Source organism: Diospyros lotus, chromosome 3 (assembly GCF_014633365.1).
Source record: "Diospyros lotus cultivar Yz01 chromosome 3, ASM1463336v1, whole genome shotgun sequence".
Lineage (NCBI taxonomy): Eukaryota > Viridiplantae > Streptophyta > Magnoliopsida > Ericales > Ebenaceae > Diospyros > Diospyros lotus.
Window position 1 is genome coordinate 32,953,365 of NC_068340.1, and position 15,271 is coordinate 32,968,635.

General features: G+C 35.8%; 1 protein-coding gene across 1 annotated transcript; it reads right to left on the reverse strand.

Annotated features, from left to right (window-relative positions):
* Positions 1-629: 629 nt before the first annotated feature.
* On the reverse strand, positions 630-10,819 carry LOC127798517 (uncharacterized). Its single transcript, XM_052332133.1, has 9 exons — positions 10,294-10,819; positions 9,570-9,626; positions 8,726-8,954; positions 8,443-8,642; positions 7,908-8,355; positions 7,455-7,814; positions 7,201-7,379; positions 4,109-7,084; positions 630-3,775 (listed from the first exon to the last, which is right to left on the reverse strand). Exons 3-9 carry the CDS (start codon positions 8,925-8,927, stop codon positions 1,190-1,192), a joined length of 6,951 nt encoding a protein of 2,316 aa, XP_052188093.1. The 5' UTR covers positions 8,928-8,954; positions 9,570-9,626; positions 10,294-10,819; the 3' UTR covers positions 630-1,189.
* Between the last annotated feature and the right edge of the window lie 4,452 nt (positions 10,820-15,271).

Sequence of the window (15,271 nt, forward strand, 5' to 3'; positions counted from 1 at the left end):
ATAATTTTTTTTTTAAAAAAAATAAACTTTAAGTTCATGTTAGAGATGTTAATAGTGCACACAATTAAAATCGAAAACATTGTGAAACTTTAATGAATTAAGAGCAAAATATTGAGATAGTTTTATTCAGGCAGTTAGAACAAATACTGTGTGATTATCAAATTCGTCTGAATGTATCAATTGATTGTGTTGGACTTCTTTTACGACAAGTAGTATTTCGTGGTCATGACGAGTTTACAGATTCAAATAATCAATATAATTTTTTTGAACAATTGCAATTTTTAGTATGAGAAATCATAAGGAATAACTATAAAAAAAATTATTTTAATATTATCTTATTTTTAAAATTATATTTTTGTATTTAACTCTGCCTCCACTTCCACCCCTAGTCTATGTGATTATGTATCTATATATGTGTGTTTGTGTATGCGTTCGGATGCATCATTTTCGACGTGAATAGGAAGTCATGTATGGCGGTTGGCAGACAATTTATTGAAGAAGAAAGTGACTACAATAAGAAGGATAAAAATAAATTTTCAAATAAGAGTATTTCAGATATATTAAAAAATGAATGTGGAAAGCAAAATGAGTCACTGTAAATAGAATTTTTCAATTTATTGGTGGTTGATAGGATCCAATTCCATTACAAAGCAAAAGTTGGAGTGGTTTTATTGAACATACATACTCTCCAATATTTAAAAATGGGTAAAACTAAGGAAGATTTTAATCAAATTTAAGAATCAGAGAGAGCGGGAATGGAAAAATAAACGAGACTCGGATTCAGAAGAGATATTAATCATAACAACAATGTTAAGAAATAGAAGGAACGAAATTCAGTGAGTCCGCATGCCAATGCCATCTCCCCTGTTATTTTATCCCGGCAAGTTTGCAAGTCACATGACTTGCTGCATTGTGTGGACCCATTGCCAAGCCCAGCTACGGGCCCTAGATGCCCAGTCGAAACCTTATTAGTGCCTAGGAAGTAACCCAAATCATAGGACGCCTACCTGTAATTTTTTTTTTTACCCATTTTTCTTTTAGGAGCTGTTTAATGTTTGCCCCCCCAAAACTGTGAGCCTCTGAATTTCTAAGATTTTGTAGATGTCAAGAAAGATTGACAAGCTGGTAATTTATTTACTAGACCATCAACACAATACAGCATGGCATTACAGTGTGATCAAAATTACCTTCATCTTGGCTTGATAACTTCTTCCTTCATGGCAAGGGAGAGAGCGCTAAGCCTGCCTCCAGCCTCCACTCTAACTCCAGGCATGGCAACTGCTCTACTCCCCACAAATCCGCCTTCCCCAACACTTACCTTCCCAAACTTCACCTTTCCACCTTCACCTTCATATATATGTCCAAACAACAGAGCTTCTCTGCCGACACAGCCTCCTCTCTCAATCTCCACCATTTCTGGATTCAGAGCTGCTCCCATGCTATCTACATAAGCTCCCAAGTTGACTTTCGAGCCCATAAGCTTCATCCATGTCGTAAACAGAACTGATCCCCCGACCATTTCCATAAAGTAGTCTCCAACCAGTGTTCTAATTGCTTGCCAGATGGTGTCCATGAAGACCTCTTTGCTCCATATCAACACTGTCTTGCCTTCTTTCTTCTTTCCCACCAGTGCCCATTTGGCTGCAGCACAAGCAAGCGCAGCCAAAATCCCAGAAGCGATCCAAAACAAAGCGAGTAACCAGTACAGTGGATAGTTCGTGTTGTTCTTTGCGTGAAGAGCCCATCTTAGAGGAGCAAAGGTTACTAGCCCAATGAGGCAATATGGGAGAATAATTTGTAGAATAGGCTGGGCAAAAATGGCCCATGAGGCTTGATACCAATTCCTTTCCAGTGTCACTTTGCCAATGCCCTTTTTCTCCAGTGCAGCAGCCATGGGACAGCCTGAAAGATCTACTTTGACATCAGATTGCTCCAGGAAGATCCTCCAGGACTCGGGCAATGGTGCCCCATTTCTCAAATGCTGGCAGATCTCATAGATCAATGAACGACCATGATCAATCGAAGCACTCTGGGAGGCTGATGTGGCTCGGATGACATCCACCTCAGGGCATCGGAGGAAGGGGTTAAATTCCAGCTCCTCCGATTGTTCCCTGCTGAAGCTTTGATCAATGACTATCTCCCCAACATCAACATATGGGAATTCAGTTTCATCCCATGGTTTTGTGCAGTCAAGTGCAATATCCCTGGCGGTCTCATCGTGTGGCACTGGCCGGAGCTGCAGCTGAAAGATATAGCAAACCCCACCAGGGGAGTTCACACGGCGCATAAAATCATCAGCAAGGAAAAGTAGAGGGCGGGTGTCATTTTCAGCTCTTGGGATTGCACCTGTTTCAGGGGGGAGAACCCCAGTGGGCTCCACTTTACCAGAATCCTCGCTTATCTTTTCATCAAAAGGCCTCAACTTGAATTTCACATACATTTCCTGCCCATCTGTGAATCGGAAGAGTCTGCATATATTAGAATAGTAATGCAGTTCGGTGTATGAGCTTGCATTGCGCAAGGAAGTCCACACTGCCTCACGAATGTGTGGTGAATGCTTCACGTGCTCCTCCCTTGCAGGCAGGCCACACACAAGCCATGTTGCAAAATCTGATATATTCCGGGCATAGAAAGCCCTGCCTGTCTTTAGTGTCAGGTCAAGCAGTGGCAAATCAGCATCGGCCTTATCTGATAGAATTCGTACTGCTGCACCACGGGCATCTATCCTTGCATCATCATCTGCACTCAAGCTATTGCTGTGCCTGACTATGACAGGGTAACTCTTTCCAGGGTGGAATATCTTGTGATCTGGCAAACCTTTGATGTTATCATATATCTTTAGGAGTCCCTTACCACTGACCCCAATTCGATGGAAGTATCTCGATCTAACTTTAAGAGTTGTCGCAGCTAGATTTGCAGCTAGATTTCCAACTATCTTCTTGTATTTCACGTCCATCTCTTCAATGCGCTCATCCAAAGCATGCCTTGTGTTTTTTATCATTACAGGAGTTTGGGAACCAATGTAAACACCACCCTTTTTTAGAATTGAATTTGTTGGAGCAACTGAAAGTGCACCAAGGATAACATCTTCTTGAACAATTGATCCAGGAAGGATAAGGCTTTGACTCCCAACTACTGAATTATTGTGAAACTCTATTTTTCCTGATCTAAATCCATCGGTAGAGTAGTATCCAGGAATGATCTGGCTGAAGTCACCCAAATGGGCACCATCTCCAATTGAAATTAGCTCCGGTTGTGAAACAGGATTGATTGATCTGATGGAGCAATCTTTTCCAACTTTTGCACCCAAAAGACGCAAGTACATGCAGAAAGTTTCTGTTCCAGAAAGGAGCTTGGCAAATTTAAGATGGCAGGCTATGATTATCCTGTGGCGAAGCCAAGTTGTTAGGTGGCTTTGCTCTGTCTCCTGGTTTCTGGCAAGAAAACGAGTCACCACGGCAGAAAGGACACAAAGTATCACACCATGAGCTAGGTAAGCACTGGCAACTGAGACGGCAAAGTTCACTGGGGTTGCAGGGGCACTGCCTATCATAGTGGAATAAGCAACTATGGTGAAAGGAAACCAATGGAAGGCACCAGAGATACTGAAAAATGCAGAGTATTGTGGTGAAGGAGGCTGTTGAAATAACCAAATGTAGAAGAAGTAAAGGATGGCTGCTGAAAGAGAGCTGAGAAAAGCAACCATATAGATGCCAAGAAAGTGGTAAATAGCTTCACTTTGAATATCACCAGTGGCTTTTTGCATCATTATTCCCTGAAACCAGGTATGGAAAAAACAAGGAATGAGCATTTTCTAAACCATGATCCTACAGGGAAAGGTGCCTACATGTATGATATTCTTAACAGCATTTGTCTTGAATATGAACTTAATCTCTTCTCTCAAATAATGAGTTTGCATCAAGCAAAGAAATTTATGGAAAAAAAGAAGGGCACTTTTCTGAAAACACAAGTATGGAAATTACAAAAATAAAAATAAAAAACCCAAATCCATTGAAGATGTGTTGAAAAGAAAGCATCCTGTCTCTAAAAGCTAGTTAAATAGAAAATCCATTATTTAAATAAAAACTGGAAGTTAAAAAATACTTACTTTTTGGGCATTTTTAACCTTGGTAGATCTAGAAACGGGTTTCCCTCCTTCAGTCTTCTGCAAAGGTGGGACTTCAGCTTCATCTCCCACAATACTTCCTTTCTGGATTAGTGCATAAGGACCAACTGAAGAATTCCTTCCAATTCTTATAGGGAGTAAACTCAAGATTCCATTTTGCACCTCATGGCTTTGAATCAATGCTCCTTCTGCAATCACAGCGCCATCTGCTATAGAAACCAGTGATGGATCTGTAATATCAACTGTATCAAGCAAAACAGAGGATCCAATCCTAGCTCCTAGCATCTGAAACCAATATTTCAGGAACACTGTTCCTCTCAGATGCACTGCCATAACCCTTGATGAAGTTTCGCAGGCCTTGTGAAGTGCCCACCATTTCATGAAATCGATTGACAAAATAGAAATTTCAGGTGTCAGGGCATAGTTAGGTTGAAGGAATGAGTTCCCGAAGAAAGCAATACTAACACAGGTCAAGAGCATGCAAAGGATCCAAGCAAGAGGGGCAAATGCTAGAGTAATTACATGCTGCAACCATGGGACCATGCTCATTGTGGTATTGCTCCAAGATACCACATATGTAAAAGCAAAAACTGATAGATAAGCAGGAAGGATCAGCATGATGGAAAGATATGTAAGAACTAGAACTTGTACTAAGCCAATTCCCAGTTTAGAAGATAGGGAAACTTCAGTTACCAACTCAGAATCACAATTCTCTGGCTCTGGAAGATAAGATGCGGTCGTATCCTGAGGTTGAGACTTCTTAAGAAGATCCTCTGAGAAGCTTGCCAGTTCTTCAATGCAGGTTGCAGTGAAAATATCAACTGCCCCTACTGGCACCCCAAGAAAATCTGAAAGCTTTTGAGCTGCTCTGACAACACCAATAGAATCAATCCCATAAGCTACCAGGTTCTCACTTGTAGAGATTTTGCTGACAGAAATGCCTGTTAGCTCTGAAACAAGCCCCTTCAAAAACTCAGCGATCTGTTTTTTATTCAATCTAGTAGTTGGTGAGGTCGGACCTTTAACAAGGTGAGGTCTAGGTGTTTTTCCCTCTCTACATGTGCCTGTAGTGAAAGAACGAACCAGTGATCTTTTTGAAAGAATTGGCTCCGGAACTAAATTGAGTGTTCCATCAGAGAACTGTTTTAGGCATTCAAATCTCTTGATTTTGCCTGATGTTGTTTTACTTAGGGTTCTGGGCTTGATCAGCTTAACAGAAGCAACAGTAACCCCATGTTCTTCTGCCACACGGGTTTTTATTTGTTCTACAACATCTTTATCAGCAGGTTTGCCATCTCTGACCTCTGCAATGACAACCAAGCCCACCTGATCAGAATTGTCTGGAACTGTTATGCCTTTAGTTGATAAGATTTCCTCTGGAACCCCAATTACAGCGCAACAACCTGGGCGGATAAGTTCAGATGAGCTCTCAACTGTCTTTTCTACATCCGCTGAGTATATGTTTCGACCCGCAACAATGATGAGATCCTTGATTCTACCAGTAATGAACAAATTACCATCAATTACCCGCCCCAAATCCCCAGTTCTTGTGTACGTCTTACCAGGGAAAGTCTGAAGCTTATTTCTGAAAGTTCTCTCACTCATTTCCTCCTTACCCCAATATCCAATTCCTGCACTTGGACTGCTAATCCATATCTCTCCTTCTTTTCCCGATTCCATGTGCTCCTCCCCAGTTTCTGGATCAACAATTCTGATGTCAACATCCATATCATTTGATTTCACATACCCACAGCAGACCCTTCCTTGCCAGTCAACTAAGATAGGCTTTCCTTCCCCATATGCACAACAAACAAACACACAATTTTCTGCCAATCCATAACCCGGAGCCATCACCTCCTGGGAAAGACCAAAAGGGCTTGTCAGCTCAACAAATCTTTTAAGAGTTTTCTGTCTCACAGGTTCAGCTGCAACCATGAGAAAAATCATGGAAGAAAGATCATAGTTCCTTGCCCTATCCTTCTCAGTCTCCAGTCTTCGAACCACAAGTTCGAAAGCAAAGTTGGGTCCAGCACTGTGAGTAGCCTTGTATTTGCTCATGGTCTGAAGCCATAGGAGAGGTTTCTTGATGAAGTTCATTGGTGAAAATAATATGGCAGATCCCCCACTAACCATAGCAGTAAACAGTCCCCCTATAAGCCCCATGTCATGGTATTGAGGGAGCCAGCTCACTAAAACTGTATTTGATGTGCTCTTGTATCTTTTCCGCATTAACTTCACATTATGAACGATTCCACCATGAGTTATCATCACTCCTTTAGCATCACCAGTAGAGCCTGATGTGAATTGCAGAAAACAAACATCAGTTGGTTGAGGTTTAGCAAAGTCAATTATGTCTTCGGGAAACATGTTTCTGGAGTTCTTTATCCAAGAATCTGTGTGTAACCATGGAAGATCAGGCCAGCGAGCTGATGATTTTCCATTTTTACCAGCCAATGAGATCAAATTTTTCACAGCACCTGCCCGAACAGCTCCATGATAACCAACAGTTGATAGGATTGCCACTGCATTGCACGATTTAGCAATGTTTTCAATCTTCAGAAGTGCTTGTCCACCTCTTTGAAGTGGATCTGGAGGAAGAACTGGGACTGGTAATACTCCAACTCTCAAACACCCAAAGAAAGCATCAACAAAGTCAAGACCAGGTATATGGACAAGGAGAACCCTGTCACCTGGTTTGATTACAGGTTTTCGGCTTGCCAGGAGATTTCGAGCTATGGAAGAAGCATTGGCATGAAGATCTCTGTAAGTCCTTTGGCATGATGCTTCCCCTTCTTCATTAAGCCAAGTATAGAGGATTTTATTTCGAGTAACTTCATTAGTTCCCCAGTATCTCAAATAGCCATCAAGTGAACCCAAATCAGGAAATTCCACTCCTGGGGATTCCTCTAATGTTTTGGGATTCGTATCCCAGCAATCTGATTTCAGTGGGAACTGTCTCTGCAGAAAAAATGCTGTAATCAATACAACCATCAAATCAAAACTATAATATTCTCAAACTATTTAAATTTTCTGCTGAATATTTCTCTTATCTAAAATCCATCGTATGAAGTTACCTTTACGTATGGGAACTTTGGCAATGAAGCATTACTTGCAAAGTGCTTGCAGACAAGAGCCATGGAATAGGATGAATTTCTTTCAGTGAGCTCAAATGCCATAAGTCCACCTATGTAATAAGTGTTCCAATGACCTTGAAGTTGAGCCTCCAATTTATCATAGAACCCTCCTTTCATATCTGTACCCAGATACTGAATATTAATGTCTGATAAATGCAATGGTAAATGGGATGGTGTTAACATATTGAACATACCTTGGCTGCTCACGTGAGGGAAATACTTAAATCGCCGTTGTAAAATTACTTTCTTAACAGTTCCCCCCATATTTTTTACTGCATCCATCGCAAGCTCTGCGACTCTTGTTCCCATAATATCTGAAGAATTGCCATATGACCAGAACAGGAAAATGTCCGTATCTTCGTAGAATCTTTGCATTGCAACTGGATTTCCTATAGTGGCAGGATCTTCCATGAACTCCTTAAAGTAAAAGAATCCAACTGGCATGTGTTCCAGCCCTTCAATCTTTAACACAGTGGTGTAGTAATCAATAGTCTGTACTCTACTAAACAAATCCTTTTCAAGCTCATCCAAATCCATTACTTCATTTTTATTTTCTGTGGTGGAAAAAAAAACCAAGTTTAATCCCTAAAAAGGAACAAGATGAGAGCAAAGGCTAAATGAAGATATATAATGCAGAGTAAAAAAACCTGCTAAATCAGATTGTGGTGATCTGTAAGTCTTTCCATTCCTAAAAGGAAAAGACCCTGAAATAATGATTTTATCAAATTCCATTTCTTTGACTTCTCCACTACTGTTTATAACATCCAAGCTGACACCATAAGAATTGCGTCTAACTGCCAAAACTTCAGTGTTCAAGTGCACTTTTGCTGTCAGAGCTTCACTAATTTTCTGCCAAAGACTCATGTATCCATATCTAAAACGCCTAATCTTTCCAGCCATGGAAGTTCGAGTAAACTCATGAATGTAAGCATAAGGCATGTCTTGAACAAAACCATAACCAGAAGCAGTATATCCATAAGCTACAGATTTGGGAATGGACTTGAATCCATGGTCCTCAAGAAAATCAGGAGTTAAATCTGAAGCAAACTCACTCACTGCATGGACTCCAATTCTACCTGTATCCTTTGCTTTATCCTGTTAAAAGATGAGAAGAGTTTAAACTATTCCTGGACTTGAAAATCAAGCAATAATCCAGGTTTTTGCACAACACTTAAAACTGACCTGGAGCTCTAAGGTCAGTGAAATTACAGATACATAATCATCTGCAACTTGAGTGTCCTCATACTTTCCTGAACGGTTGATAATTGCGAGTTTGTGGGCGTCCATTTCAACCAGTTCAGACCCGGTTTCTTTTGCTAAATTAAAGATGCATGGGGCACTGTTTGCTGCAAGAACTTGACCTCCAAGATCATAAATCTTTCCTGTAAAGAAAAAAAATTTACACTCATGTGAACTTGAAGCAGGACACAACAGCCTAAGAACTGAATTGTATTTCTTTCTTTACCTTCAATATCAATTGATTCACACATGCCACTAACAGTATGATATTTCTCTATCACAGTTACATTATTGTAACCGAGTTTATTCAGTGCATATGCAGCTGATAAACCACTTGGACCACCTCCTATAATCCCGACTCTGGTGTTCACCGGCAAGCAAGGGTGTAGCTTGGACAGTTGATCTTCAATTGATTTATCTAGATCCATCTTCTTTGTTCAGTCCTTTTGCTGATACTGCCAGTTGAGTGTTCAGATTGCCAAAAAAAAAAAAATCATATGATTGACCAAACTAACAAAAAATAACAGAACTGAAGAAAAGTTTTGGACTATGAAAGAAGATTCTCTTCGGACCATGAAAGAAGTTGACTCAGAGCTTTCTTGGTGATAATATATCAGTTAACAACAAGAAGAACAACAAACCAGAACCCCCTATTGGACAAAATGTTATCCGATAAATACAAAGCTTGGAATTATATTCCAATAGTTACCAACATGAAATGCATGCCAATTGCCAAAAAATATTATTAAGTGTTACAAAAGACATTTTGTGAATTCACTTTTCCCTCAAAAGAAAGAATCACAAGGAGTCTAAAGAATCATCTATTGAAGTTCATTAAAAAGATATCCACTTTTTTTTTTTTTTTTTTTTTGGGGGGGGGGGGGGGGGGGGTAGGGTTGTTGTCAAAATACCAACATAGAAGCCCAGAAAAGATGGAATTTTTTACATCCACCAGTTCCTTCTGTTGCAAAAAGAGTCAGTGATTCCATATTTAGCCTTGGCATCATACAATTTCTGTTCACAATAATCAAGTATCAAATCATAGAGACACGATAGAAATGAAAACATACCTCCACGAGAAGATGAAGAACCTCTGCCTCTGAAGCTGCCTCACCTAGCTTGGCCCTCTGTAAAGCCATTTTCCTGGAGTTTAGATGCACCGTTGGGATATAAATCAAGCACAAATGACTAGCTCTTAACAGAAACCCCTAGTTCACCCTCACTCTGTCTCTGTTATTTTGCTTCTTTTTTTTTCACTAGGTCCCTGTTATTTCGCTTTCATCTCCAGATGCTGCAGTCTTATAATAGGCTTCAAATAATTATTGGAAGAGATTTAGTCATCAACAAAGAAAACTCTTGAATTTCTCAGTGTAGGAACACGTATTCTGTTTCTGTTCATTCGCTACCCCTCTCATCCCTTGCAATGCAAAATAAATGAAACATGCCTATAAGACGAACATCTCTCTCTCTCTCTCTCTCTCTCTCTCTCTCTCTCTCTCTCTCATGATAATTGAAACAGACTAACTCGTCATTTTCCAGTGTAAGAATCATCTTTCCCTACTCTGTTTGTTCTCTTCCTCACCAATATGCACTGCAAACCCAGTGAAAACGGCCAAGTAGACATCTCTCTCTCTCTCTCTCTCCCCACCCCCACATTTATAATGCTTTCTAGTACAAACTGCATTACAATATCCAATTATCCATCACCCATTAACCCACATTCAGAATATGAACAACATAAACAGTAAAAGAAACACATTAGAAAACATGATATACTGCTATTCAACAACTAACCTGAGATAGAAGGGTTGAAATGGCAAGGGCACTGTAGCAGTAAAGTAGCCGAAGTAGTAGTATCCGAAAACGGTTGCCAAATGGCGGAGAAAGAAATACTTCTTGACGCAGCTCTGCAACTGATGATCTCATGGCCTGGGAATTTAAACCCGTTAGATGCCCCCCAAATCCAAATAGAACTGGACAAAACCCTTGTTTTTCATCCCACCCGGGCTTCGGTTGAATTCTTTCATTTTTCTTTTTCTCTGTCGAGACACGTCATCCATCGATAATATTCTGAGATGCCCCTTCTTGTGCCCTGCCCGCCGACCAGATTGCTCGGCGGAACTAGTGAAGTCCGTCTCTGCATTCGCCATCGCAATCTGGAATTGTCGGTTTCTTGGCTCTGATTCGTTCTGCCCGGTAATTAATTATATTTAATTATATATATTTCGAAAGAGACGGAGAGGAAGAGAGGGAGAATGGAGTTTATTCTTCGCGCCACTGTAGAGACTTCTCCATGATTCCATGTGGCGTTGAGAGCAAAGCAGAGTTGGATTTTGACGGCTTTGTCTTGTCTTTATTCCATTGCCGGCTTCCCAATCCCATTATGTTTCATTGCATCAGATGAGAGTGATATTTAAAAATATAATTATTATTATAACAAAAATTTAAGCTTTATCTAAATTGTCAACTTTTAATTATTTTTATTTAGCTTTAAATAAATATGGATAGTTAAAATAAGTGGCTGCATGGGTACGTTTTTAAATTAGTTACTAAAGGTTCATTCTTTGCGTGAACTCGTTACATTTTAATTAGCTTATTTAATGTATATTGTTTGTGAGTGATTGTATATTTATGAAATTTAGTAATAGTCATTGTCAATTTTTAGTGAGTAAGTTATATATATGATCACCGAATTTTATACTAAAGTACGAAAAAGTTATTAAACTTTAATTTGTAGTTAAAATGTCATTATATTTTAATTTAATATATAATTTTATAATTAAAGTTAATTACTGTTAAAAGAGATTAATGAAATGTTGGCGTTTTGTATTTTAGTACAAAGTTAAGTAACATTTTTATATTTTTATGTATAGTCTAGTGACCATTTATGATGTTTAACTATTCACGTTATTAGTCACATTAACGTCCCGTTAAACTCTTTTAACAATAATTGATTGTAATTATGGAATTATATATTAAATTACACTTTAGTGATCATTTAGGTACAAATTAAAGTTTTGTAATATTTAAGTCTTATTATAAAATTCAGTAATAATTTATACAATTTAATCATTTTTATTCATAAACAAAAATGATGAAAAACAAGTTAAAAGGTGAGGTGACAAAAATTATTCTTTTTAATATTTTATTTTTTGTTATTTAATTATAGCTTTAGTCCTTGAATTTTAGATAGGGAGATAAATAATTTTTGTTACCTCATCGACTAAGACATTATACATTAGTTTGTTAATCTAGGACAATATATAATTGAAACTAATTAAAGTATGATTCTACTAAAAAAATTAAGAATTAAATCTATAGTAAAAAATTTGGTAGAATTCAATGTCTTTTCTTTTTAAATTAACACAACAAAAGTGTTATATCTTAACAGGCATATTTTGATAATAGTAAAAAATTATAACTTGTCATGGCATAAAATTTTTAAAGTTTATGTTCTAACACCTTTACAAAACATAAAAATACTTTAAATCACCATAAGACAATTGTTAACTAAATTATAATTTCAATTAACTCAATTAGACAAAAAACTATAAGGGTACTCTATAATAAAGTTCAATCGATTTAAGTTATGTATTTAGTCAATCGAAAGAAGAAAGAAAAGTATAACCACTCATTAACTCACTTTAATCGATTAAAGTTAAGTTTTTAGTCAACTAAATATTTTAAAATAGGTTTGGGACAGTTTGTTATTAAACTTTAGTTTAAGTTGGGTCCATCAAGTATTTAAGACATCTTATACATTTCTCATGGTTAGAGAAATTGATCAATAATTAATATATATTTATGATGGCACATTAATAGATAATTTGACTAGTATATACAATTTTTTACATATGTTGGTTTTCTTTTGTAAAATTGATCAATATTTATTTTTTCTATTTTTAAATTGACAAAGAAAGAAGATCTAATAATCATATTTTTTTGAAGAAGTATATTAAAAGCATAATTAGTTTTATGAATATTTACTTACCAACATTAAATATTTATCAGAAACGATGAGTGTATTGAAGTATCAAAACTTTGAAAGTGTTGGATCTCACTATTTATGTGCTTTTTTTGTATCGATTTGAAAAATTGAGCAATTTAATATAATAATATGATTCATGCGACTAAATAACGATACTAATAAAGTTGTAGCAATCCTATAAAAGATTAGTTATGTGCAATTAGTGACAAAATATAATATTTTCCTATAAAGTTATAGCAATCCCATAATATGTATCTCATGGTGTTTTATGCAATGATGGTCATTTTACCAAATACCAACTAAATAAATCTTCAAAAAATTCAATCAATTTGAGTGATGAAAAAAATATGCTTGAATGGTATTTTTATATGTACTCATTAATATATATTTTATTTTATTTAATATATGTTTATTCGATGTGGACATGATGAGAGTGTCTGGAGGGGGATGGAGTCAACGCCTTTCATAATTTTATTTATATTGAATAAACGTTATATTATCTAATACGAACAACATAACAATTTTGATAAAAGTAAAAATATTAACTTTTTTTTTAACAGCTATGACCTAAAAGGTTTGATTGAAATTTAAAATAATAAATAAATAAATACAATTATTTAATTTGAATCAAATGAGGACAAGTATCATAGCATCTTTAACGGAACACTAAATTGGCGCTCAACATCAATTTGATGTCAAAAGACACTCAATTGAATACACCAACACCAATTTTGCTCTTTGGTTTTATTTTAAATTTTGTCCCTCTCGCTGTAACTTTAAAATAAATTATTTCCTTGATATCATTTATTATTTTTATTATATTTATATTTTTTATTAAAATTTAAAAATATAAAATTAAATTATTATAAAAAATATATACCGATTAAAATATTTTATTAAGATTTATAAAATGAGTATAATATTAAATATATTTTAATATATTTTAAAATATTTAATATATATTATAAATACCATGTTAATATAAAACGAACTAAATTTGTTCATGTATATGAAAAATTTGTATTTCAATAATTACTTGATAGAAATAAAATATTTTTAATGCAAAAACTTAAAAATATAATAAAAAATAATAACAGTTTCATTGGATAAAAATTAGATAGTGTTAAATGGATTATTTTCACTTTCATGACGACTTTGAAACTCATTTGAAAGATAAATGTGAAATGGATTCTTTTCACTTTTGCGGAATGTTGACGATGAAATAGATGATAGTGTATTATCTTTTACAATAGAAAAATAAAAAATTGAATGAAAGTTAGGTTGTTATACATTAAATAAAAGTTAGGTAGTGTTATGCAGCAAAGTTAGTTTTAAAATAATAAATGAGAAAAAAATATGTGAATAAAAAAAGGTGAGAAAATTAATTAAAATATTAAGTGAACAAAATATTTATGAAAAAAATAATCAATTTGATTTAAAATATTAATTAAAAAATGAGACTGATAAATAATTAGTTGGAAAAATAATTAATTTAATAAAAGTTAGACGAAAATAATTAATTAAAAAATTAATTGAAATATTAATTAAAATAACATATTTTGCAAAAAAATTACGAGAGTAATTATTAATTTTTTTATAAAATGTGGTTAATTATTTTTAATAATGTTATTTTAACTTAAATATATTAATTAAATATTTTTTAAAGATGTTTTTTTGTACTAATTTAATGTTAAACACATCAGAGTAAACACAAATTTAACACCAAATTAGTGTCAAATTTAGTGTAATGGAGATGCTCTCGGAGATAGATACTCGTACTTGGATAGGCATAAGCCATGGGCGTCGGAAAATGTGCATCTAGCTCCCACATGAATGTCCTTATTATTAACAAAAAAAAAAGAAAATTACTAAAAATGAATGAGAAAAAAATCAGATTGCATTTCGCTGCAATCTACGTCGTCAATCAAGTTTGATTAGGACAGTTTATGCTTTTCAATTTCAAATCATTCACTAATAATTATACCGAATTATCATTTCAACCCTACTAATATTTTGAATTAATAAAATACAAAATATTAAGTTAAATTTAGCTGTCAAAATAATATTTTAAAATATATATATATATTTATATATGCTGGATGCCAACTTTACGGTCGACGGCTTAGGTTTGGATGTAGCACAAAACCCAAAAATGATAGAATAAAGTAAAATAAAGGCTTAATGCATTTTTTCGTTTTTGTTGTTGAACTAAATTAAAATAAAGTGTTCACTATTTATTCTTAAACAAAATTAATTTATATACTTTTCGTCTCTAATTTAACAGTCATTAAAAGAGATATTAAATTTGCCTCATTAGCATGACCACATCATATTACGTCACTCTTATTATCCTTATCAACATTATCACATCATTACATACACATATATATATATAGACACACATACAGCCAACCATATATCTACAAACATACATATGTATACACACACTCAACCATGGTTGTCGGCGACCATGGGGAGCCCAAGTTTCCCTTTTCTCATATTCTTCCTTCTTATCCATTTTTCCTCGTTTTAGACCGTTTTTGCTTCTACACCCTTCGTTGATTTAGTCATCGTTGGTCGCCTCGGACGCAATAGTCGCCGTCCTCTTTTATCTTTTCCAGCCCCGATCATCGTCGATCGCCTTCGTCGCTATCAATCAGCATCGCTTCAGCCTCACCTGCATTGCGACCACCATCGCTGACTGTTGAATCTCCTCATCATCCTCCTCTTCTCTTTCTTTGTTGCGACGTTGGCAACTGTCACCACCAACCAAGCTTCATCTCT

Excerpts from the sequence above, each read along its gene's own strand:
- LOC127798517 (XM_052332133.1), bottom strand. The coding sequence starts at position 8,927 with ATGGATCTAGATAAATCAATTGAAGATCAACTGTCCAAGCTACACCCT. Across the intron at positions 8,356-8,442 it reads CACTGACCTTAGAGCTCCAG|GATAAAGCAAAGGATACAGG; the intron begins GTCAGTTTTAAG and ends ATCTTTTAACAG. Across the intron at positions 7,085-7,200 it reads CAAAGTTCCCATACGTAAAG|AGACAGTTCCCACTGAAATC; the intron begins GTAACTTCATAC and ends TTTTTTCTGCAG.